The sequence below is a fragment of the Ruditapes philippinarum genome, unplaced genomic scaffold (assembly GCF_026571515.1).
Source record: "Ruditapes philippinarum isolate M1 unplaced genomic scaffold, ASM2657151v2 ctg123_1_1_1_1, whole genome shotgun sequence".
NCBI lineage: Eukaryota > Metazoa > Mollusca > Bivalvia > Venerida > Veneridae > Ruditapes > Ruditapes philippinarum.
The window spans coordinates 515,592-543,323 of record NW_026864861.1 but is presented as its reverse complement, the minus strand read 5'-3'; the positions used below and the strand labels follow the sequence as shown (position 1 = coordinate 543,323).

Genomic DNA, 27,732 nt, shown 5'->3' with positions numbered 1-27,732 from the left:
AAAAAGCTTTTTCGATTCACCCATCGCATTTATATCTTTTGTGTCAAAATTAGAAATATTTCAAATGATGAGTTGAAAGTTTCATTTGTGGATATAAGTAGGATGCGAATAAAATAATAATAATAATGAAAGAGTGGTCAGAAAGTTCGCCACTTTTAGACCGTTTTTGTAAGATTTCATCGTTTGGGCGCATGTAACATTCTCAAGAAAAGACACACTAGGTTGATAATTTACATCCGTTACCCTGAGTACTAGTGGTGAGTGTTTACGTTAATAAAACGAAATCCTTTCATATATATATTTCAAGCTTGAGATTTAAAATAAAACAAACCAACACCCCCCCCCCCTAAAAAATAAAATAAAAAAAACAGCTGCCATTTTGTCTCGCTCAAAATAGTATTATAATTGAATGGGTAAACGAGTCAAACAATATCTTATGTTATCTCTAGCCAATGTACATTAAGTCTATAGCAATGACCGTACATGGGTAATAGAAATATACCAACCCAGTTAATAAACGCCAGTTGTAATCAGTAAATTTTAGATACAGCAATCTGTTATCACTGGCGCCGGTAATACTGTTAATTACATGTTTTTCGATTTTTTATAGAAATATATCAGTGAGTTAAAAACTGGTAATTTCACTGTTTTAAACAGTGAAATTATCAATTTGATAATTTCACTGTTTTGAATTTAAGCCTCTTACGTTGTTTCAGTGAAATACAAGCGTGCACCGTAATGGGAACCAACTTAGAGACGTGACGTCGTAAATGACGTCATGTTGTATCATTTTTAGCGTGCTTTTCATTCAGTATTAGGTTTAATGTCATCTTAAAACGTTTCTTGCATATAATAAAAAGAAAATTTGTTTAGTTTAGTGTAAGATCGAAATATATTTCACCTTGTGAACACCAAAAGTTCATATTTCACTCGTGGCTGCGCCACTCGTGAAATATACCTTTTGGTGCTCACTCGGTGAAATATATTCCGATCTTACACTGAACTAAACAAATATCTTCTATTTATTATATGTTTTTCGGTGGTTTATAGAAATAAATAAGTGAGTTAAAAACTGATAATTTCACTGTTTAAACAGTCAAATTATCAATTTGATAATTTTCACTTTTTTGAATTTAATTCCCGTTATTTGTTTCAGTGATATACCAGCGTGCACAGTACTGGAAACCAATTTAATAACGTGACGTCGTAAATGACGTCACTTTGTATTATTATTTGGCGCGCTTTTTCATTTAGTACTTGGTTAAAATGGCTTATTAAACGTTTCTTTGCATGTAATAAAAAGAACATGTGTTAAGTTTAGTGACAGATCAAAATATATTTCACCTCGTGCGCCACTCGTGAAATATACCTTTCGGTGCTCACTCGGTGAAATATATTCCCATATTACACTGAACTAAACAAGTATACCCTCTATGTAATACATGTACTATATGTTTAAAGTTTCAATAGTTCTACATACATTTTTTCATAACTTTTACACAGTGCGATACAAAAGAGCACATATTGCATGAGTTTTATCACTAACTATGGTCCTTCTACATAATTAGTCTAGAGATCAAAGACATACTAATTTACTCCAAAAATTAAACATTCTACAAATTAATAGTAGGGAAACGCACTTTATTCTCATAAAACCACCACAGAACGAGTTGACATTTTGTGCATAGAGGATATTTCAGTTTTTCTTTTTTACTATAATCACGGATTTATATTGTAATATAAATCCGTGCTATAATGCAAGATTTATTTCAGAGTGGTATGAAAAATACATTTTATTGAGCGACGGTAGTATGGGCATGAAGCAAACAAAAATTAATAATTTAGTGGTGTAAACCTTGCAAACATTTAGCCACTTTTACATAGTCACAAATTTTACGTATACACCGTCGAAACAAAACAAGGAACAGTAATTTTTTTGAAATTGAGTTTTGTCCCTTGGAAGAAAAAAATACACGAGAGATCCGCCATTTTGCACTGTATTTATGATTTCTTTCTGTGTATTATGATTGAAATCTTAATTGTTCAATTGTGATCTTAGTTTCCTGTTTGGAAACGGCCATCGACTGGCCATAAAGAGATGAATGCCTCTCTCAAATGCAAACAAGCGTGTTCTGCATGAACCACAACGGAAAGACGAAGAAAAACTCCAAAAGAAACGAAGGCTTAGCGATCAAAATTCATCGGCTACGAAAAGGAGTAAAGTTAGTCCTACGGACTCTCCAACAATGACTGATTCTCAAAAACGCGCTAATTTCTCAGCTTTGCCAAGCCCAGGAAGTAACGGTGTTCATAGACATACATCTCCACTAAACAGCTCAAAACCGGGGACAACAAAAAAGCTTGTTATAAAAAATTTAAAGGGTAAACTTATGTTATTGGTAAATTTTTAATCGAGGACATTTTCAGAGATTTTTTATTTGTAAAAAAAACTTATTTCTTACTGAATTTGATGCATTCTAAGTAAGTGGGGGAATAGAACAGTATCAAAATTCGGGTAGACCTATAGATCTATCTTAGATAAGACAGTGACCCCAGGATCTAATTGAGTTAATGGGATTTAATTGACCTTAGATTGGAGTGGAGGTTGAAATACAAGGACCTTATGTATGTTAGCAGATGTTGCGGCTAAAATATAAATGGCATAAAATAATTTTAAATCTTGATTCATGATTTTGCATATCACTGCAGTCAGTCATAATTATAGAGCTACAGTTCATTGTTCAATATTGAAAGTTACGCGGTTCAAGTCCACCTAATAATCGCGTTGTAAAACATTTTTAATATAAGTGGGAATAAAAGGACAGTGCATTATTTAATTATCAATTGGCAAATAGATATGTGGCTTAAAGAGCTCTACCAAGGTCATATGGCCTAAATTCATTAGATTTTAAATTAGGCGAAACACTTAAAACAGAAAAAAATCTGTGCAGATTACAGAATAAAAAAGTATATTCTCACATATAATTATATTTAAAGAAATCATAGTATGTGCTGTCCGGTTAGCTCAATAGGTAGAGCGTTGTACTGTGAATCGGGCGACCTAGGTTCGATTCGTGGATGGCACAGGTCACTTTCATTGTGATTGATCATGGAGTTTTTTCTACAGTCATACGCACTGTACTTCAGCTTTGGTATGTACAGAAGTTTCAGTTCCTTGCGAAAGTAGGGCAACTAGTACTTGTAAACTGCTTGACAGCCTGCACAGGAACAATGCTGTAGCTGAACTGTGTTCTGGTTAATTCAATGTGTCAGACTGCCATGATCCGGAGTGAAAACTACCAAAGTGGAACCCAATGTGCATATTAAAACACTTTGAGATCAAAATTGAGAAGTTTGATCCCAAAGATCAATAAACTTCACTGTGAACTTTGGGGTCCAACTAAAGTATGTTAATCATGAAATTTGAGTGAAATGTGTTGCAACACTTAATTTTTGTTTCAATTTGCACAGTAGATTATATTGAAAAAATAGAAAGTGGAAATGATTTTAAAATTTGCACAAAAGTTATTTTTCAGACCTTATTCAATGGTACGCAAATCATGGAAAAAAATCCAGTCTCGTCATGTCAAAAAACAACAACAAACAGCAGAGTCCTTTGAAACCCAACAATCTGTATAATTATGTGATATGGCTGCATGTCAATATATGGAAGTCAGAAGTATTTATAACAAATAAACATGTAAGGGATGAAATGTTATTTTACTTTTGTTTTCAGAAAAACCGAAGCTCCCTGAAAATTACCAACAAGTGACGTGGGGAAAGTTGCGCGAAGCTGTTGATGCTATCCATACCAGCCATGCCATTCACTCGAGCCTCGAGGAACTCTACCAGGCTGTGGAAAACATGTGCTCCTATAAAATGTCTTCAATGCTGTATGAGCACTTGAAACAAGCATGTGAAAATCATGTGAAACTGAACATTGGCCAGCTTTTAGAATATCCTTTCTTTATTACATATATCTGATTAAGTTTTGATTATTCTCCATACAAGTGTTAATGTAAGTCTATTATGTGTATACAGGGCTTTTTTTATCCTTCTGTAACAGGGGCCCATATAAGGCCCCTTCACAATTCAAAATTGCACTTTTTTTTCACAAGAGTGGCAGAAAAAAATTCACAATTTCAAAAGAAATTTCACAAAATACATTGGGAATTTGTCTTTGAAATACATTGTTAACCTTCCAGTTAAACATGATTACGCCAATTTCATGAACATAGAAATAGTTTTAATCAAGTTAAATGGTTTAAGCACATGTTGAACAGGTTAAAGTACCGACTTGAAGCAGATATCCCGGTTTCATAATGTCGCTAAATGCCAAATAATATGTAATTTTTTTCACATTTCTATGACAAATCACGCTTTATTCACAAAATGAACAGGTCCAGACCCCTTCACAATTTTGACAAAAAATGCCTTGGTACTATATTATACAAACATATTGTTATCCAAGTTACTTATTATGAGGATTTAACATTTGTATATGTTCATTATGATTATAGAAAAGAATCCATCTGAATGTCATTGAGACATTAACATCCTCTTCATATTTAAAGCAGCATGCCTCCAGATGAGTCAAATTATTTCAATAAATCAAACTTGAGAAAATGTACTAAAAATTTAGGAAAAGTGGAAAGATTCAATTTACAGGTTATGAGCAGTTAAGGGTTAATTTTTCATTATGTGTAAATATATTTCTACTGCGTTACTAACGCAGTATTTCTACTGCATTACTAACGCAGTAAGAGCATTTTTTGCATATTTTAACCTTTTTATGAAATTAATCGTGGGTTGTTAGTGTCATTGGTAATATATGTGAAATGCTTCCTTTTGGTTTCTATACAACATTAACTTTTCAATTACATTTTCAAAGTTTTCATGAAAATAAGCATTAATCTGAAGGCGTGCTGCTTTAATATAGTGTTTTGTACCTGTAGTTCTGGAGCATGTTCAAATTATTTTAGCCTTAACATTACATACAGAGAACATAGGGTATGAAGAGTTCTTAAAAAAGATAGATTCTTGCTGGCAGTCACATTGTAGACAAATGGTAAGTCTTTCTTCATGAACTATTCTGTAAAGATTTTCCATTTTACTGGCCTTGTCAAGGTTGGTATCAAAGTTAAAGATATAGAACACAAAGGTTAAGTACTAAGTCAGCATCATGTTAAAAGATGGATCACAAGATGTTAAGAACTAGGTTAGAATCAAGTTTATAGATAGCTAAAAGAGGGTTAAGAGCTAGGTCAGCATCAAATTGATAGACAGAGCTCTCAGTAGGGTCAGAATTTCACCAGTCGAACACTCTTCGGCCAAAATTTTCGTGAGTCAAACCTGTTTTTCCCTGTGTCACTTATTACTAAGAATGGATGTAAAGCTGATTACTGTATGGGATTTGAGTAGATTTTCAAGTTTAAATAGATACTGTCTAACATGGATAAAATTGCTAGCTACAGTCCTTCCATAATTCAATAATAAAAAAAAATTATATATATAAAAAAAACTTTACCAAAAAAACAACAACAATAGATAGGTCACAAAGTGTTAAGAACTAGGTCAGTATCAAATTTAAAGATATAGAACACATAGAGATGAAAACTAGGTCAGTATCAATTTCAAAGATATAGGTCACAACTCACAAAGGGTTAAGAACTAGGTCGGTATTTAAAGATATAGGTCACAAAGAATAAAGTAATAAAAGTATAAAGTCAGCATAAAGTTTAAAGATGAATCACAAAGGGTAAAGAGCTAGGTCAGTATCAAAATTAAAGATATAGGTCACAAAGGATTAAGAACTAGGTCAGTATTAAATTTAATGATAGTCAGAATCTCAGGTAAAAAACTAGGTCAAATGAAAACATTCTTCTGTTATCGTAATATCCCAATATCAGCCATATTTTGATTCCTGGCATTAAGTTTGTAACCCCCAAAATCCTCTTTCCTGTTTTGGCGCCTTGTGACCTAAATTGTGTTGGTGTGCAGACAAAACTAACTATAAATAATGATAATACAAGTTAAGGCAGATTCTTAGGTTTATGCAGCGTTATCTTAAACAGTAATATTGTACATTTTCAGATCATGATTCGGAGCATATTCCTGTTCCTGGATAGAACCTATGTGCTGCAGAACTCCACTATACTTTCCATATGGTAATAAAAAGGTTTTATAACTTATAATGTGCAATTTTGTTGCTTACTGTACTCAGTACTTATTATGAATAATATAAATTTAAAAGAACACCCCAATTATATCCTAGGTTTTCAAATAAAAATAACATCACCAATGAAATTTATCTTGGTTCTCTATAATAGATATCATTGATAAGTTATTTCCAATTGGACTATTTTGATTATTTTGTTACATGTGACATATTTGTACGGACAGATCATGAAATGCAACTGGCCATCTGTTCACAGTAAGATTATCATAGACATAATTGGCAAAATGAGTGAAAAATGATATTTTGCTTATTATAAAGAAATATGATAAAATGAGATTTGTAATAAATAAACATGTGTTAACACTTGCAGCATGAAACTGTGGTCCCCACAGCCAGATGGTTATAGAATCACTAATGTCTTGCCATTCCTCATTGTAAATTCAAATCCTTTCAAAAGATTGAACGCATTTGCGGAATTTTCAAAATTCTAAATTTTACCAGTGCATGTTAAACGTTGAGTTCTGCTTAATTAAGTTGGTGCCAGGGGGCGTGGAGCCATGGACGGAAGCTTGGGATTACCACTACCATACTTCAACAAGCTCAATCAAACTGAGACTGCAACATGATTGTATTTGCTTTGTTGGGCTTTCTTTAAAAATGGTTACGAACCCAATTGCTTGCTACGCAACTGCATTGTACAGCGCACATTAATATATTATTGCGTCTTGTTTTGCACACGATATTTGGCGCTACATTGTGACGTCACATAAACAACTCTTTAAACGTCTGTACAGCATTAATAATTGAATTCAAGATATTGGTGTTCGGATTTATTTTCTTAGACCATTTTCTATCAATCTAGATAGTTTTCAGAGTAAAATTCAACAAAAAGTTGTTTTGTATTTATCAGATTTTTCAAACAAAATGGCAAAAGAAGTCCCTTAAAATAAATATGAGTTTTGACTCCGCCCACTTTCATATTTATATTTCATGTTTATTTAAAAAAAAATATGAAATATATTTGACTGATATAGCACCATATTTCATGGATAAAATTAAATAAATGTTAATACTCAGTCATATTTTACAGGGATATGGGCTTGGACCTTTTCCGTACACATATAGTAGGGCATCATATAGTACAGAGTAGAACAGTGGACGGTCTGTTACAGTTGATTGACCGAGAGAGAAGTGGGGAAACTGTTGACAGGGGACGACTTAAAAGTCTACTCAGAATGTTGTCTGATCTCCAGGTACTGTTTATATACAAATTTTGTCTTCACTTGCTTATATATTTTTTTTGTGTAGTACCTTTTGAAGATTATTTGAAATGCCTTCGGCTTGTTATCCTAACTTTCTTCAAGAAAATCTACTTATCTGACTTTCCTCAAGAAATTGCTTTCTCTTCAGAGCTTTTTTGGCAGACTCTTGTAACATTTATTTTAGGGGCGCCCATGGCCTACTCTTCAGAGCTTTTCTGGCCTACTCTTCAGAGCTTTTCTGGCAGACTCTTGTAACATTTATTTTAGGGGCGCCCATGGCCTAGTAGGCTAGTAGTTAAGGTTGTTGACTTTAAACCACATGTTCTCAAAGCTGAGGGTTCAAATCCTGACACTTCATGTTAGGAAGCTATCCAGCTATGTTATGGAATGTCGGTGGTTCTATTCAGGTGCCTGTTCATGCCTGAAATAATGCAAGGAAGATCACCTGAGAGTTTTCCTCTACCCCCCAGTAAAGTTGGACAGCAGCCATATGACCTTTACTGTGTTGCAATGTAAAACCAATTCCCATGCCCCCCCCCCCCCCCCCCCCCCTTAAAAAAAAACAACATAAGAAATAAATTTGGATGTGATAAATTTGAAAATGGTTTGTGCTCTGTCTCAAACTGCCTATGTATGTGTTAATTATCTTTACTCTGTTATCAGAAATATAATTGAACAGGAAGGAAAATATTGTATGTAAGAAGGCTATTATAACAGCACTACTATATATTCAAAATTTCACTTTCAGATTTATCAAGAGGCATTTGAGAAAAAGTTCCTCGAGGCAACAGACAGTCTATATAGGGCAGAAGGTCAAAGGTTAATGGAAGAAAGAGATGTAAGATTTTTGTATTTTCAGTCTATGAGCTTTTTGTGTCGCCTCTACGGAGTAGTGGCGACATATAGGGATCACTTCTCCGTCGTCTGTCTGTCCGTCTGTCTGTCTGTCCGTCCGTCCGTCACAAAACTTGTCCGGACTACTGCTCATAAACTACTGGTGCAATTTCATCCAAACTTTACAGGAATGATCAGTACCAAGTCTAGTTGTGCATATTGTCAGCATTTTCCGGTTCAATGATTTTTGTCAGAGTTATGGCCCTTTAATAATTTTTAATTTTAAAGTTTGTCCGGACTACTTCTCTTATACCACTAATGCAATTTCAATGAAACTTTACAGGATTGATCTGTAGCTCAAGTCCTTGCGCATATTGCACGGGTTTTCCGGTTGAATGATTTTTGGCCGAGTTATGGCCCTTTGACAAAAAGGTGTTTTTTTCTGTGTGTTGCCAGATACACAAAAGCTTGTCCGGACTACTCCTCATAAACTGCTGGTGCAATTTCATCCAAACTTTACAGGAATGATCAGTACCAAGTCTAGTTGTGCATATTGTCAGCATTTTCCGGTTCAATGATTTTTGTCAGAGTTATGGCCCTTTAATAATTTTTAATTTTAAAGTTTGTCCGGACTACTTCTCTTATACCACTAATGCAATTTCAATGAAACTTTACAGGATTGATCTGTAGCTCAAGTCCTTGCGCATATTGCACGGGTTTTCCGGTTGAATGATTTTTGGCCGAGTTATGGCCCTTTGATAAAAAGGTGTTTTTTTCTTTGTGTTGCCAGATACGCAAAAGCTTGTCCGGACTACTCCTCATAAACTAGTCTACTGGTGCAATTTTATCCAAACTTTACAGGAATGATCAGTACCAAGTCTAGTTGTGCACTGTCCGTCTGTCTGTCACAAAAGTTGTCCCAACATGAATTTGGCCATCATGAGGCGACACATGTGATTACTGATCGCTCTTGTTTTAGAGACAGAAATTGGAGAAGCAGTTGATAAGATGGGGCAACAAATGTTGCAAATGTTAATCGCTAATACTCCAGTTAACTGTCACCCTAGGCTCATTTTCTTTAGTAAAGAGACTTCCAAATTAAATGAGAAATTGTTGAAATTTAGTTTTCAAATAATTATTTCAAGCTTATCATTTTGTAAACTGGGGACCTACTATTTTAATATATAACTGATTTTACATGGGTCTGATATTTTTAACATTTTTGGCATATATCACAAGTGCGTATGTTGTTCTATTAATCAGGATTCCCACATAACTGCTAACCAACATTTTTCAGTGAAGGCATAATGTAAAATAATCATATACAAGATGTTATTGGTTGTATTTTAAGGTATATGTTTTAACATTGCAGGTACCGGAGTACCTTCAACATGTAGAGATGCGTCTAGAGGAAGAAAATGAAAGAATTCTGCATTATCTTGATCAGTCCACAAAGTGAGTACAGACATTACAAAATACATACCCACGCTAAGTAACATAACTCTTATTCATGTCATATCACTTAGGTGAAGTTCTTAATTCTGGCTCATATTATATCACCCAGGCCAAATTGTCTTACTCTGGTTATATTTTGTCACACAGTTACTTAACTCTGCACCAAGGCCATGTTTTTTTTAATTCTGGCTTATATTATGTCTTTGAGGCCAGAAACAACTTGAGCCCAGGTGTCTCAGACAAAGTTGCTTAACTCTGGCTCATATTTTTTTACCCAGGTCAAGTAATGTGCCTCTGGTTCATTTTGTCACCTAGGCAAAAATAACTTGAACCTTGCTTGTAAAGTGTCATTGTTTTTAAACCTTCAAACTTTGTTACTGTTTAACAGATTTGGGACAATCCAAATTTGAGCCGTGCCATGACAAAACCAACATAATGGGTTTGCGACCAGCATGGATCCAGACCAGCCTGCGCATCCACGCAGTCTGATCAGGATCCATGCTGTTTGCTTACAAAATCTGTAACAAGTATAGAAACTGATAGATGATGGGTATGGATGCGCAAGCTGGTCTGGATCCATGCTGGTCGCAAACCCATTATGTTGGTTTTGTCGTGACACGGTTCAATGGTGTTTTACATAATCACCTTGGTTTATATTCATTCTTGTGAAATTTTCAGAAAACCTTTGGTATATTTGGTAGAGAAGCAGCTGTTGGAACAACATGTAACACAAATGCTGGTTAAAGGTAAGTTGATTAATAAAATGTCATGTAAATGTTACGTTGTAACAGTTCAGTATGTAATAAATGAATTTTTCTTGATTATAAGCTCATCTGTTTGGAAGAAAAAAATCACGCTTTTAAGATAGCTGTGGTTTAGTTGTCATTGTATTGCAAAAAACTTAAATATAGCCCATTATTCAAATATTTCCAAAATTATCAACATAAAATTTGGAATACTTGTACTTCCTTATCATGATAAGATGCAGTTGTTAGACAAGGGGCATGATTCTGAAAGCAATACTTTTGAAGTTAAGCGGCCCCTTCTTAAATTTTTAATTTTTACAGACAAGCGTTAACTTGGTATGCTGTGCTCTTGTTTTTAATTATACTGGTTGGGGAGATAACTCCGACACTAAATCACATATTTTTTGCAATATTTTAATTATCTTCCAGTATATTTTAAATATTGAACCACCTAAACAAAGTTCAGTTCAAAGATTTTACATTACACCACAAAAACTATGTATGAAAATGGAATCTGGTACTTCTTTAAGGTCTTGAATGAGGTATGCAAAACAAGGTCTTTTTAACCCACAACAGTAGATAAAGTCGACACTTAAAATTTTAAGTAAAAAATGACTGGAAAATCAGCATCAATAATTTATTTTTACATCTTATATGGTTTATCTATTTTTTGTAAATATTTAAACAATTTTTCAAAAAAATTTCCCAAGTCAGTGGCCTGTGGTCAATACATTTCTAACTACCTTACTGTAATTTAGTAAAAAGAACGTTTTGAAGCAGTTTTTGCCTACAAAAAGTTTAGGTTATTTGAAAAACATTAAAAAGTCTACCAAATTATAACAAATCATCACATTCTGTCCTGTTCCTATACTGTTAGGTGATCATGTGCTTATTTGTTGAAAAACAAAGCAAAAACAATTATATTTATCAAGTGTCGGGGTTATCTATGCGTCGGAGTTATCTCTCCGACCAGTATTGAAATTTTAGAACTTTGATTTCAAAATTTAGTGACAAAAGATGGTGAAAGTTTGATAAGTTACCAATTATGTCTGTGCTTGCTCAATGTTAACTTGTCTAGGCTATCAATTGGGTCTAATCAGGCATTTGATGCATATTTTTTATGTCCCTGTTACTAAGAGGGTGGCATATATATAATATGATTTTGTCCATCTGTATGGCTGTCACAGTGTCCATTCTTAAACTGACAAAACAGTGGAATGTTGGGGTTATGTATGGATCCCTCTACATCTGCATTTTATGTCAATGGTGCATACCAAATCAAAAGTGAAATAACCTGTTAAAACATATTGAGGTGAGTAGAAATGAATACTTCTGAACAATAATAATAATCTATATTTAAGGATTGGACCAGCTGTTGTCTGAAAACCGGATCAGTGATCTGACGAGAATGTATAATCTGTTTACACGAGTACAGAAAGGTCAGAAAGAATTGTGTGCTTCATTTGCTACTTACATTAAGGTAAGAAATGCATTTTAAAACAGTATAATGTTATAGTGTCCAGTCATAAATGGAAATGGATTGTAGAATTGTACCATGTAAATGTAGAAATAATCTTCTGAAATTGTTTCTCTTAACGAATATTAATATGCAAGCTTGAATATAATATACATGTAGTTTATTGTCAATGTAATACATGTATGTGTAGTTTATTGTCAATGTAATACATGTATGTGTAGTTTATTGTCAATGTAATACATGTATGTGTAGCTTATTGTCAATGTAATACATGTATGTGTAGTTTATTGTCAATGTAATACATGTATGTGTAGTTTATTGTCAATGTAATACATGTATGTGTAGCTTATTGTCAATGTAATACATGTATGTGTAGTTTATTGTCTATGTAATACATGTATGTGTAGTTTATTGTCAATGTAATACATGTATGTGTAGTTTATTGTCAATGTAATACATGTATGTGTAGTTTATTGTCAATGTAAGACATGTATGTGTAGTTTATTGTCAATGTTAGACATGTATGTGTAGTTTATTGTCAATGTTATACATGTATGTGTAGTTTATTGTCAATGTAAGACATGTATGTGTAGTTTATTGTCAATGTAATACACATATGAAGAATTTTACAAAATATTCTTAATGTTATACTGTACATTATGTATACACATCATCTATTTGTCTTTTGTTGGTTCCCAATATGAATTGGGAATTATTTTCTTCATTAGAAAAAAAAAGGTCAAGATTTTAATAGACCTGATAATCTGACAAGTTAAATTTGAATTCATTGATGTTTCATTTTTTTTTAAATTCTATTGAATTTATTTGCTTGATTGAGAAGGAAGCTATAAGCCTGTAGACACACATATAAACTTATTGCATGGAATCAACAAGTACTAAGCAATAAGTGTAAAGTTTTTACCACAAGGAATGAACGGCTTGCCCTTGACAGGGTTTGAACCTACGCATCATGCAATCATTACATTACTAGGCTAATGCATTAACCACTCATCCAGTTGGTGCCACCGCCACTTTTAAGGTTACAATTTTATTTCATATGTTTGTATTAAGATGGTATAATTTTGATTTTTACAGGGAACGGGTAGAATTATAGTCCTAAATGTCAGTAATGATCCAGAGAAAGATAAAGATATGGTCCAGTCTATGTTAGGTAAGCTGGTTCTCATATTTTACGTAACATTCTTTTAGTTTCATTGAAACATTTTCCGAATGTAAATTAAAGAGTCCCAGGCTGTCAACCAATTCCTATATTCCTATAAAACTCCTATATTTTGGGTTGGATTCCTATATTTTAAAAAACCTCCTATTTTTCCTATATTCTCCTATATTTTGAATATTTTTCCTATATTTTTTTAAAAATATATTGCCAAGGAATTCAAAGAGAGTTAAATTTTGGTACTGCTTTTGGCCTTTTGTATTTTACAGGTAAGAGAATGTGTATGCCTGCATCACATTACTATGCTCAAGGCTGCTGTGCTCCACATAGCAATCTGCATGGTCACCATGAAAAGCAGTGCATCAGTATGTCAACTTTATTTCAGGTGACCATTCAGATGATGGTCATGCATTGCTGTAACTTTCTGCCGGGATGCTGATGCTATGGTTCAAAGCTAATGCAGGCTGTCCAGGGTCCCTAAAATTCCTAAAAAAGTGAAAAATTCAAAGGGAATTCCTAAAAATGCCCTATTTTTTCACTGAAATTCCTAATTTTTTATCTTTTGTTATAAACATACTTATAACTTGTAACCCTGTCAAAATAATCATGGACATAACTAAGTCGACCATGTTTTGAAAATGGTCAAAAATGATTTGGGCATGATTTGCCAACTTAAAATTGATGACATTGAAATGGTTTCGTTTTAACTAAAAGTCACTGACTATGTCAGTAACATTGCTATTTCATAATCAAAGCAGTTGTTGATAATCATGTTGACAGTTAACAGCAAAAATACTACCATATCATGGTCCTGAAACTCAAATCATAACCATAAGAGTCCACTTATTCTGGAATATTTGACACTGTTTTGCCAACTCCAGATATCTTGAATTTTATGTTTGTTCATTTTATCCAAATTTCTGAGGTGGTCCATTTATATCATATCATATTTAAAAATGATCATTATGAAGCTGTTGTAACACAATCTTAATTAAAAACATGTATAAATAGTTGTCAAAAATTAAAGTACAATTTGTTTACTCACAACTCTTTTATTTGAATCTGCATAATATCAAAACAGCATTGTAAAGTACTGAATGGGTTAACGTAGACTTTTAAAAATTAATTCTTTCCCTCATACTTATTTATCCTTTTCGATGTCTTTGTAGGAGAAATTGCTTATTTTGCCACAAAGTTATCAATTTCATTCAATTCTTGTTCTTTCATTCATATTGTGCAATTTAGGAAAAGGCAGACTCATATAATTAATCACACTCAAAATAATTTGGCAGTAATATAAAGCTCATTTTCAATTACAATGTACACACATTTTGCAATTATGCAATCTAGATAAACTGCAATTGAATGGTCTGTGTGATGAACTTTTTTGATATGCAATTCTTTGTGTTGATTATAGATGCTTCCCATTTATTCAAATGACTGTACTAAGGCAAATGCCTTTTTTCTTCCTACTTGTACAAAAAATTTCATTTGTCCATATTCAAAAGCTGCATTTTGCAAGAATTTCACTGTATAAGAATTCCTTTTAGACACTTGTGGTTATAACGTTCCCAAAACATAGGTAGAACATGTTCTTTTTGACATGTTCAGCCATTTTAAAAAATATGGTTTGAACATGATTTGACTATGACCATTTCCGCAGGGAAGGCAGTTGACCAGTGAGTCCTCACTGGTAGCACCTTTGCTCTAACTAATTTAGAGCATTATTTGTGAGTTACTTTTGTGTCAAATTTGCAAAGGTTAGCCCACATCATGGTCCTTTGGGACCTTAGTTTATTTAGTTATAAAATTGCAAATTTTAGTCCAAAAATTTCTATTACGTACCCTAAAATTCCTAATTTTAGCCCTAAAATTTCTGAAATATTACCCTAAAATTCACCCTAATATATGTTGAAAGGTGCTGGACAGCCTGCTAATGGTGTCCTTCACTTACCGGTATACGGTAGACATTTTATTGTAGAAACAGCATGTGTTAAAGTAAGAATAATTTACAATTATATAAGCATTGTTAAGTTAAACAATTTAAGTTGAAAACTCCTATTTTTTACCTCAAAATGGTCCAAAAACTCCTATATTTCCTGCTAAAATATTCCTATATTCCTCCTTCATTTTGGATAAGACCTGGTTGACAGCCTGGAGTCCAATGCCAATGTTAGAGCTAAGAGGTGTTATTTTCAGTTACTTAGATACAATAACAAAATATGAAAAGAATCATTATCTGAGGTGATACTTTAGCAGATTAAAATTTAAACTTTATTTCAAATAATCGGAGAATAACCATTGTTCATCATGAGGAGGATACATATTAAAATCATCCTGTATTATTTGTTTAAAGAATTTGTGCAGAAGAGCTTATAAATTATTGAAAGCTTTCACATTATGGAATAGATATAATGAGCCGTGTCACGATAAAACCAACATAATGGGTTTGCGACCAGCATGGATCCAGACCAGCCTGCGCATCCGCTCAGTCTGATCAGGATCCATGCTGTTTGCTATCAGTTTCTCTACTTGTTATAGGGTTTGTAAGCGAACAGCATGGATCCTGATCAGACTGCACGGATGCGCAGGCTGGTCTGGATCCATGCTGGTCGCAAATCCATTATGTTGGTTTTGTCATGACGCGGCTCATATTTTGAATGAGTTGTTGTAATGGGGAGACATTTTGTCAGAAAGAACCACATGACAACAAACACCTGTCCACAAATTTTTAGGTTGACTATTCAAAGAAAAGGAGAGCTATTGTACTCATCCCAGCATTGGCCTCATATTTGGGTAAAGTTTCTGCTTGCAAAATGGTATCTCCAAAACTACCGAAGGGAATGAGTTGAACTTAACGCACTTGTTTGAGAGGATAATAGCAGACCTGTTTACCTCTATGGATTGTCTGTATTTCCTACGGATTCGCCACATAAACTATGCACTACGAATTAATGACAAAAATTCTACGGAAATTGGTCATAATCGGCAATTTTTACTCTTTCCGTTAATTGAGCACTTTCCGATAAATTAAGCACTTTGGGCTGAATAGTGTCATTCTGGGTGATCTGGACGCTTATAAAGGCGTATAGGAATTTAATCGTCTCTCCTTGAGTTAAATTGGCATTTGGAATACTCGGCGTTTTACCTTGGAAACTGAAAGGAAAAATGGTAAAATGGGGAAACGAAAATTGAACGGCCCAGCAGGTGAGGAATCGCCAGTAAAATGCAAAAATTAGCTACTGTCTGTTCCCTTTTTGACTTAGATTAGTGACCAAGTGTGGTTGTAAATCTGGGGCCTAAAAACTACTGACAAGTGTCTAAAACTACTGATAAACCACTTTCCGACTACTGACAGGGCATTAATGGGGTAAACAGGTCTGTAATAGGAAGTCACTGTCCAAGGACCATTACTACAGTGTAAGAAATTAGGATTTGAATCGACTAGGCTGGTCGGACTACCAGATTGGAATATTCACTAGCCCAAAAGACATTTCACTAGCACGATTCATTTGTTCAAAACAGTTGTTTATATTGCCTCTGAAAAAACAGTAGCCTGGTCAGGCTTGTAACTGTGAAAAGTTGGTAGCCCGATTAGAAATTTAGTAGTCTGAGGCTATCGGACTACTGCTAATTTCGAACACTGTTACTATATCATGGGTTTTAACATAATTGTTGAACTTACAACCTTTTTGAAATTAGAACATTATTTATTATCCAGGCCTTTGTTTAATCAAGCACTGGGAATAGTGAAATACCCTGTCCTACCAATGACTCTCGTTATTATCTAACTAATGCCAAATCATTTATATTTGTGGTCCATGAATTGAAGAACCCACAAAAATGTTCTTTGTGACAAAACCATGAAATTTCATGTCTAAATGAATTTAATGGGTTTTTTTTTTTTAAATATTAAAAATATTTTAAAAAATTGCAAATAACTAAGCAATTTACAAATCTGATGATTAAACTTTTAATAAATATGAAACTTACTCTTTTGCAGACTTCAAGGACAAAATAGACAATATTATAGGAACATGTTTTGCTAAGAATGAACAGTTTATTAATGCAATGAGAGAAAGTTTTGAGAACTTTATAAATGCACGACAGAATAAACCAGCTGAATATATAGGTAAAATATCTGTTATTTTTCATGTATCGTGTTTTCTTACAGAAATGCTTGTAGATGAAATCAGTCATTCTAGCCTCTTTATTAGTATCCATGCAACTGTAAGATGTACATAAATACCAATTTTTTCAGCTAAATCAAATATTATACATGTGGATTGCCCCTCACCTCTGTGTGTTCGAATCCCGACAGAGACTTTGGATTCTTTCATGTGAGGAAGCTATCCAGCTAGCTTACGGAACGTTGGTGGTTCTACTCAGGTGCCCGTTCGTGCCTGAAATAATGCACGGAAGGGCACCTGAGGTCTTCCTGCACCAGTAAAGCTGGAACGTCGCGATATGACCTATACTGTGTCGATGTGACTTAAAACCCAAAACAAAACAAACACAAAAATACATGTGGATTATTTTTTTCTTATTTCAGCAAAATATGTAGATAATAAATTGCGGGCAGGAAATAAAGAGGCTACTGAAGAGGAACTAGAGAGACTGCTTGATAAAATCATGGTTCTCTTTAGATTTATACATGGTATGTTTAGTGATTTTGATGAAAATTAATTGTTTAAAAAAAAATCAATTCTTCCATATAAAAGTCATCTTCAAAGCAACAAAATATTTACCCTTTTTGGCTTAGGATGATAATTTTGGAAATCTTAAGGGATCATTTTACCATCCTCCACCTCAAATTGACGTCCTTGGTCTTAATTTTGTTAACATCAGTTGAAATCTCATGTATATTCATGAGTCTAAAATCATTTCAAATATTTATTTGCATAGAAGTATCATAAATAAATTGGGCGTTTTTTAGCTAAGGTGTAAAATGTTGGCAGAAATCTTTGATACAATTAATATTTTCACATTTAAACAATGTATTACAGGGAAAGATGTGTTTGAAGCCTTTTATAAAAAGGATCTTGCCAAACGTCTCCTGGTAGGGAAAAGTGCATCAGTAGATGCAGAGAAATCTATGCTGTCAAAGTTAAAACAAGGTAGGTTTTGTTTGAAAAAGATGACATTGTCCAGTACTTTGAATGCTGTTGTATTATCCAGCGTTAAAAATAAACTTAAGTTTATTTTTAATCTGAGTGGTAAAGGCCTCTGACTCAAAATCATTTGACCCTCACCAGCATAAGTTTAGAATTCAACAATGGAGTTTGTGTGCTTAGGTTGCTTACCCTTGCCACCAGAAAACTTACCGTATGGGCAAGCAGATCAAAAGGTTGTTTGGTGGTATTGGTAGTTTTCACTCCGGATCATAGCAATAAGCCACATTAAAATTACCAGAGCACAGTTCAATCACTGCATAGTTCCTGGGCAGGCTGTGAAGCAGTTTACTAGTACTGGTGACATTCACTTTTCCATGGACCTGATAAATTCTGTACATGCCAGAGCAAGGGTACAGAATGAATGATCGTAGCAAGGATTTCATGATCAATCATAAAGAAAGTGACATGCACCATCCGGAATAGCCCACTTTACAGTGAAACATTCTACCTATTGAGCTAATCGGATGGTGCTAACACAAGGGGGTTTAGACTTGTTTAATCTTTTATATAGGCAAGTTATTCTGCTAGGTTATGAAAGGTTTACTTGTTTAACTTTATACCTCCCTTGTGTTTGAAAGAAACATAGTATCCTGTTCAGTTCTAATGCTGATATATGTATAAAACTATCCTTTATCAATAAATCTTTAAAATGCTTAACCATTTACAACTGTCTAATAAAAACTTTTATTTCCATAAAGATGTTGATTTACAAACTTACAGGTACAAGATGCAAAATAATGGTTAAAAAAAACCGTTTACTGAAGATTTTCTGATCTGATAACATGTACATGCAGTTATATGAAGATTATTACATTTTCAGAATGTGGAAGTGGTTTTACAGTGAAGTTAGAGGGAATGTTTAAAGACATGGAGTTATCAAAAGATATTATGTTAGCCTTCAAACAGGTAAATAATTGTAAAGATACAATGATTTGATTCATGGAGTCAAATGAGTAAACAAATTCAGAAAAGAAAAGTTATGGAAATTACACTAAAATGTAATAATTCATTGGCACTTCACATGTTTGATGTAGAACTGAACATGACAAAATTTTACTATTTTCATCACCATATTTATACCCAACAACTTATCTGAAGAAAGGCTTCTCTAAGATGTTGTGAGATTTGAAACGCGTCTTGGTATTGGGTTGTTTTGAAAACTTTAAATATTGTTTGTTATTATTAAAAACTTTGTCAAGTGTCCACAAAGTACAGAAGGCAAGCCTAAGGCACCAAATGTCCATAGGAATTACCAGTACTGTTAATGTATCAAGATATACAATAATCACCATTATTGTAGTAGTCACACAGTAGAAATGTGGTAATATAAATAGAAAATCCAGTCAGGTTTTGTATTAAACTTGCAAATTTTTCTCTCTTTTTTTTTCAATGAAATTAATGATTGTCAGGATAATACAAAATAAGAAAGAACATAAATTTAAATTATTATGTGATGCATATGTACTACAAATGAACGCTTAAACATTTGATGAACCACTGTATTTGTACTAACACTTAAATGTTTGATTTACCACTGTATTTGTACTATACAGTAACATACAAAAACTTTCATCAAGATACACTCGCTGTTCTCTTTCTAATTTCTTGTCCTCTTTATTTATTGTCCACTGTATTTGTACTTTGATTTATGTTTTAGTCTGTACAAAATGAGAGGGCATCAAAGAATTTGGAGCTGACAGTTAATATCTTGACAATGGGATACTGGCCAACGTATACCCCTATGGATGTTCATTTACCCAGTGAGGTAGGGTACATTAAAAAATTTTCTACTTTCAGTGTTTTTGTCTCCCTTTATTGGGGAAAAAAACCTTAGCCACATGATTTTAGGGAAAATTATTGCTAAAATTGCTAATTTGGGAAGTTAAAAGACTGATGTAAGTTCAGATTATTGGGAAAACTGCATAATTTTATTAAAAAATATTTCCACTTGGAGGAGGTCTTTTACAGGCCTCTGTAATATAAGTATAGAAAAAATTAATTTGCAAAAAGTTAATTTGCAAAAAGGATAACTATATCCACCCAAGACTTGAAGAAAGAAGCCTGTATGTTTGGTGCTTTACTTGTGGTAAAATTCAGAAATAGCTGTGACTTGCTTGACTGGTGGGTTGTAGGTGATAGACATGTGCATATTATTTGTTTTAGACCTTCACACAATGTAATAAGGGAATCAATGCTGTATTTTACACCATATTGTTACAAAAAATTGCATTCCCAGTAACTATGATTGTCATCAAGTACCAGAACATATTGGATTTTGTTGTTTTGATCATTTAAGCTCTTCTGTTTCAAAGAAAAAATCAAGCTATTATGATAACTGTATTGTCATTGTCATTGTCATGCTATCTTTTATTGTAGCCTATTATAGAAACATTTTAAAAGTCACAATGACACTTGGAATACTTGCTTTTCATGACAGTTGTTAGACAAGGGGCATAATTCTGAAAGCTATATTTTTGGAGTTATGCCCCTTTTTAACTTAGAATTTTGTCAAAGCTGGTTTTTGATAGTGGTTACCTTTAACAGATGAGCTTAAGCATGTATGCTTATATCTGATATTCAAGGAAAACCTAAAACTATGTTTATTTTTATATCCAGATGGTAAAACTGCAGGAGATTTTCAAGACATTTTACCTTAGTAAGCACAGTGGACGCAAACTGCAGTGGCAGCCGACCCTCGGACATTGTGTACTAAAAGCAGATTTTTCAGGGGTAGGAAAATATTTTCTACAATGGTTAAATTTTATGTTTTTTAATAAAATAGTGTAAGAATGCTTTAATACCTGCACAACAAGTTAGGTAATAACCTTGTTTATTGTTTGTTATGTCAGTCTATTGGATAGTTTCTGGAAGAGAACTACTAAAAGAGGTGACAGATTTTAGTAATTTTGAGTTAAATTAATATGAAATTAACTACTGGTAAGATCACTAAATTTTTGACTTAGTTGTGTCCATTTTCATCCTTTACTTCTACAAATGTACATAATTTCAGTATTGATAACTTCTCTGACTGGGGATATATTCCTGAGGTTTCTAGTGATAATTTTAGAAGATAAATGTGCATTGTGATTTATTTTATAGAGAAATGAGATGTATGTTTATATTGTAGGGTATGAAAGAGCTGCAAGTTTCGCTGTTCCAGACTTTATGTTTGTTGCTATTTAATGAAGGTGACGTTTTCTCATTTGAGGAGATTAAACAGGCCACAGCTATAGGTAAACATTTCTAACATTGTTTATAGCTTGACTATATGAAGAATAGTCTTAAGTCACAGACCAAAACCCATTCTGATAACATGGATTATTTACTAAATTATACCCACTTTTTGAATGTAAAGATTTTTTTCTGCACTACCTATCAAGTATTCAATAGAAACATCGAACATGCCTTTTAGTTAATCATTAATCACTGTCTGACCAAGACCCATAATTGTAGCATGGACTTTAGCAGAATAATACTCCTTTGTGAAATATGGAGTTTACACAGGCTTACATCACAGTTGTAACCTTGTTGTATCTACATTGCCACCATAAAATCGAGAAACAGTATTTGACAGTATGACCACCTTATAGCAATAACAGGTTAACTTGGACTATTAAATTATGTAAGGAGTTAACCTATTACTGCTCTAAGGTGGTCACCATGTCTTTTCACTTAAAGTTAAATTTCAGCAAAGCATACATTTGAAGTACAATGTTAAATGTGATTTGTATATAATATATAGAGGACAGTGAACTGAGAAGAACTTTACAGTCATTAGCCTGTGGCAAAGCTAGATTACTTCTGAAAGCACCTAAGGTAGGTAAAATGTTTTGCTTTAATACAGTAGGTACATGTTATTGTGGTCATTTTGTCATTCCTCAATCTTCGGAGGTTCAATCTTTAATTGTCAGTTTTCATTGTTTGAGTATTCTAATCAGCAAATGATTTTGTTGATTTTTTCAGTTCACAGGTTTTTTGCCTTTTTGACAACTAACCTTGCCCATAAAATCTTCAAGCTAAAGCGTTTTTTACTTTAAATCAGTAAACCTATAGCAGAGAGCTTATCTCCTATATGACCTTGACCAATTGTAACCTTGACATGGTCAAACTTAAAAAAGTTAACTGTAATGATTTTGTTTGTCATTTACAGAACTATTTAAGTGGGTGTATTTTCATTTGACCAGCATATAGTGTTTGTGCATTTGGTTAAGCAAACATTGAAGGCTAAGAGATGGGCAAGAATTGTTTGTACTCAAGTGTTGAATTGTTTAATATATTATGTTTTAATTAAATTATTTCAGGGCAATTTGATGTTATATAATTGCAGGGCAGTACTATGTATTTATTTGATTTCAGGGCAAGGATGTTGAGAATGATGACAAGTTCAAGTTTAATGATGATTTCAAACACAAGTTGTACCGAATCAAAATCAATCAAATACAAATGAAAGAAACAGTATGTTAATATTTTTGTTTCCCTTTTTTTGATGGCATGATATATCAAATTTATATTCACACAGATTTTTGTTTTGTTTTCCAATTAAATTATAGTCATAACTAGATGTCAATAAGCTTGTGACATATTCAAATACCCCTTCACCAATTAGAATGATAACAATTTAAAGCCTCTTAGCACACATAGGTACACATACAAAGGTTGTCAGAACACACAACTCTGTATTCAATTCGTCATACAAGTTGATCGGCAATCATTTTCATGGCAAGAAAAGTTGTGAGAAAAAAAAATCTGGATATCAAATAAGTCGGTGGTCTTCGACTTCTTTATAGTAAACTGTTCTTCAATTATTCTTTACAGACCATGTAGAAACACATCCAAAAATGGACACATACAATTTTTACTATGATAAGAGTTTTTAATAAAGAATATATAATGGGAAAAAAACTGGACTTTCATTTTACTCCAACACATTGAGAAAATCACCTAATTGAAGTTTGACAGATAGAAATTTAATGTATTTACTACATTAAACATGGAAATAATTACATGAAATACTTTACTATTTACATGAAATATGTGTAATATTTACATGAAACTTATTTTAATTACAGCAAGAGGAGAACGTGAGTACAACGGAGCGAGTGTTCCAGGACCGACAGTATCAGGTTGATGCAGCTATAGTGAGGATCATGAAAACACGGAAAACTCTCACCCACAATCTATTGATATCAGAGTTATATAATCAACTCAAATTTCCAGTTAAGGTAAGATCTATTGTAGACAGTGAGGGCTCGACATTGAAACAGAAAAGTGCTGTACTTTTGCACATTAAAGGAACTCAACTTGGGTCAAAAAGCTTTATAAAAAGATTAAAATCTTACAAAGATTAACTGGGACATCTGTACCATTTGATATTGGTCTGCACTGTTTGCTTTTCATACAGTTAATAATATTTCTAAAATGTTCAAATTGAAAGATACTCAAGTCCTTTTAAGATATTTAGTGTTGTAAAAGTTAAAAAGAGTCGAATAAGTTGATAAAATGCAGCTGCTTTGATGCATGTTTAAAAAAAGAAAGAAAATTAAATGTTGTTTAAAAGACGTTTTAAAATTGATCATGTGTAAATATTTTTGTCTTTTGTAGCCGGCAGATTTGAAAAAACGTATAGAAAGTTTGATAGATAGAGACTACATGGAACGTGACAAAGATAATCCAAATACATACAACTATGTAGCATAGAATTCTCTCAATGCGCGCGTGTGATATACTGTGATTATAAAAACAAAACAACAAGACATTAAAATAATTACAGAAAACAACGTTGTATCCCTTTTCATACTTATTGTGTCTGAAAATGGAGGAAAATATTCCTGGATATTGGATTAGTTAGTTATTCAAGCAAAACCAGAAAATATTTCATTATTTTGAAAGTTTTGCATCATTATGCCCTATTTTTATTTCCTAGATTAAGGGACTTATTGGCTTTTTTCCTGTCTGTCTGTCGGATAACTATAACCTCGGTCATGACATGCTCGTTTTAAGAACAAGTTGCACTGCATACCACTTGTCATAAATGACATTGAAAATGAGACCTAACACCTTGACCTTCAGAAGGCATTAATCTGTTAATATTTTTATTGTAATGTAAACAGATTTTGGATGGGAGCATCTTTTTTTTTTTTTTTTTTTTGACCACATCTTGTTAATAGTTTGATTCATTGCTGATCATCATAACTTGATGAAAAGATAGTGAAATTTTGTATCATACATCATCAGTCATATATTAAAGGAGAAAAATTTTAAAAGACGCAATCCTGCATATTACAGAGTTCATAGTGCTAAGTGTATAATTACTAGAGTTCTTAGTGCATAGCGTTTTCAGTTTTCTTTTATTTCAAGTAAGTTATAATCATTTTGCAACAGACTCCCAATTAGATTTTTTTCGTTTTTCTTTTCTTTCTTGAAATATATTTTTTAATTGGAAAGAAGTATTTTAAGGCCTGCATATAGAAGAGGAAAAATAATATTTTAGTTATGCATAATTGAGTTGACTTAAACAATATTTTAGTTATGCATAATTGAGTTGACTGAGTGAAGAGCGAGTCTCTTTAGGAGTACCTGACCTAAAATAAAAGATAAAACAATATAATTTGAGCTGTGTCACGACAAAACCAACATAGTGCGTTTGCGACCAGCTTGGATCCAGACCAGCCTGCGCATCCGCGCAGTCTGATCAGGATCCATGCTGTTCGCTTACCAACTCTATTACAAGTAGAGAAACTGATAGCGAACTGCACGGATGCGCAGGCTGGTCTGGATCCATGCTGGTCGCAAACCCATTATGTTGGTTTTGTTGTGACACGGCTCATTTGATTTTGTGTACTATATGATTGTTTATCAGGGAGAATTGTTTGTATACAAATTTCAGAGTAAAGTTGATTTTCTCTTTTCAGAACCTAAATTTCAATGAGAAATGAACTTGTGCTTAGTATTCAATTTATCATCAGTGCTATTTTTACAAAATATGATTTTGTTTTTGTTGTAATATACATGTATATATAGGTCGATGAATTATGACTGACAAATCTGATATGACGACAGCCATGTTAGAAAATGTGTCCATGAAGTTGTAACAGCATATGAACATTTTCATTTATTCTTTATTTTGTGCAACTATTGAGATACTTTGTAATGGTTATTTATTTATTAAAGATGCTGGAATACCCAATGTACATGTTATTTTTGTAATATTTAAGTCATAGTTCAGGAAAAATTGATAACATAATTTGTCACCTTAGAGCAGAACACATTAAACTCCTTATATAGTTTATAGGATTTAGCATGTTACTGTACTAAGGCAACAATTATTACTTAATGATAGAAACAGGAAAATTTATCTGATGTTTGTTGGTCAGTTTTCCTTCCGAAGTATTAAAGTCACTATGTCAAATTTTCTGGATGTACTTCTGGCTCTATTTACTTGCAAACTCCCTTGACTGTTATTTTAAAATGTAATACATAAACTCTGAGTTTAGCCACAATATTTGTGTAATGAATTTGACTTGAAAGTAGCCGATGTTATATGAAGGCGGATTAATATCAGATTGGTCATTCTAAATTACTTAGAACTTCATCAACATTTTTTTTTTTCAAGCAGTATTTAATGATTATCAATATTTAAAATACATAGGGAAATGTGCCCATTGTAACTTATCCTCTTTAAATTAATCACCAAACAGTAGAGGCTCCAGTCAGTTTGCATGGCAGTATCTTGGAGGCATATACTGTGTAATTATCATAATCAAAGATTTAAAAAAAAATAAAACACTTGACTTTCGCTTGACTTCTGTAATGTAAATCATGCAAAGGTTTGATTCTTGTGTCATACATGCTCATTGAGGGCCAGCAGCTCCACCTAGGTTTATACTTTTACTACAATAATTCTTGAAGAACCACAACGATTCTCTTCCAGCAAGGAGTTGTCTTGATGAAATTGTCAGCATGTGCCAACGTGATCACCTTTAAAAATTGATTTAAAACTGCCGTTTTATAGCTACATGTAACATTTATTAAGTTTAAGAGGCAACAAAAAAAAACTTTTGAAAAAATACTTTTTGATGTAGCAAATTATTTTCTTCAGTTTTTTTTTTAATGATTAGATCTGATCCAAATTTTTACTGTCCTTAATTTCTGTTATTTGTGTATTTTAACAAAAAACATGGATATAACTTTTACTTTTCCAGAACTTAAACAGAAGAAATGTGTGAAAAAAACGTTCATACCAAGTTTAAAAAAAATGCAAGTGCTTGAAAACATATAGCTACAATAGTGTCTTTGAAGCTAGCCACATGGGTTCAAACCCCGTCGGGGGTCAAGTACCGTTTCAAGTAGTTCCCTTGTGCAAGAAACTTTAGCTTTATTGCTCAGGACTAGTTGGTTCCAGGAACGAAAGTGTGTCTATAATCTTATTGCTTCCTACACAATCGTGTATAAACCAAACAACCAATAGACAAATAAGTAAGTCTTGGAATTTTGAGATAAAATTGGAAAAAGTTATTGTAGACCTTTAAAGCAATTTGTAGCCTGATTCATACTTGTGTAACTATAAAAAGTTTATTTTCAATAGTAAAAGTGGTGTCAAATGAACAAACAAAAAAAGTTCAGCTATTGGAAGTGGTTGACGATCTATGTAAAACTTTTTAAGTAACAGGGTTTAAATGTGGTACAGATAGTAATGAATTTAGTCAGGTTCTTTTTTTATTTTTTGCATGTTGCATACAAAGTTTGACATGGATTCTAGTTTTCTAATCATTTCCTAACACGGGCTGAATAACTTAAATGTTTAACATATATATTATTGGATAGGCCCCCTATTCGAAAATACTGATGATTGCTTTACAGTCTCTCTTTTAAATGTAAAAAAAAATCTTATGAGTACTTGCAGAGACAGTATGTTACGTTCTAAATCCTACACACAAAAGGTTAACGCTTTGTGAATGCATAGAGTATTACAAAAACTAGCAGTTTTGTTTGTTGTTTTCCTTTGTGTGTGTGTGTTCTTTTTTAAGAAAGGGCCACATTATCTTGACCAGAAATAAGGAATGCAGCTTCACAAACATAGTTCTTACATTGTCCCATTCAAGTTTGACATGTCCAGTAAGAATTTCCTAGTTTTCATTAAATTTCTACATGAACATTACATGTATTTTACTCCTAGATGAGAGTAGTGTAACATTTTTCTTCTTCTAAAAACCTGTACTGTTAGTATCTTAATAAAAAATTAGGTCTTTTTAGGCAATGATATTGGAACATGTTTTTTAACTAAACTACATCTTCTGACAGTTACTCATGGAATCATTTTCTCATCTATAAATAGCATCATATGTTTATTACTGACAGCCAACATGGACATTTTTTGTTGCAACTGTTTTTTGTTTATTTTTTTGCAAACTGTAAATTTATCCATCATAC

The 27,732-nt window shown here is 33.0% G+C and overlaps 1 protein-coding gene across 1 annotated transcript; it reads left to right on the top strand.

Moving 5' to 3' along the window:
- Positions 1-1,926: 1,926 nt before the first annotated feature.
- On the top strand, positions 1,927-24,080 carry LOC132727075 (cullin-4A-like). The gene is made up of 21 exons (XM_060712488.1): positions 1,927-2,382; positions 3,737-3,957; positions 5,000-5,068; positions 6,094-6,167; positions 7,269-7,431; positions 8,189-8,278; positions 9,647-9,729; positions 10,408-10,475; positions 11,837-11,955; positions 13,048-13,123; positions 17,133-17,261; positions 17,682-17,786; positions 18,136-18,246; positions 19,124-19,209; positions 19,961-20,068; positions 20,920-21,033; positions 21,431-21,536; positions 22,046-22,119; positions 22,660-22,758; positions 23,373-23,525; positions 23,905-24,080. The coding sequence occupies exons 1-21, from the start codon at positions 2,103-2,105 to the stop codon at positions 23,998-24,000; spliced, it is 2,424 nt and encodes an 807-aa protein (XP_060568471.1). The 5' UTR covers positions 1,927-2,102; the 3' UTR covers positions 24,001-24,080.
- Positions 24,081-27,732: the final 3,652 nt, after the last annotated feature.

Bases quoted from the DNA above. Each gene is read 5' to 3' on its own strand.
- LOC132727075 (XM_060712488.1), top strand. From the start codon at position 2,103: ATGCCTCTCTCAAATGCAAACAAGCGTGTTCTGCATGAACCACAACGG. The intron at 18,247-19,123 runs GTAGGTTTTGTT...TTACATTTTCAG, and splicing joins GCTGTCAAAGTTAAAACAAG to AATGTGGAAGTGGTTTTACA. The intron at 22,759-23,372 runs GTATGTTAATAT...TTTTAATTACAG, and splicing joins AAATACAAATGAAAGAAACA to CAAGAGGAGAACGTGAGTAC.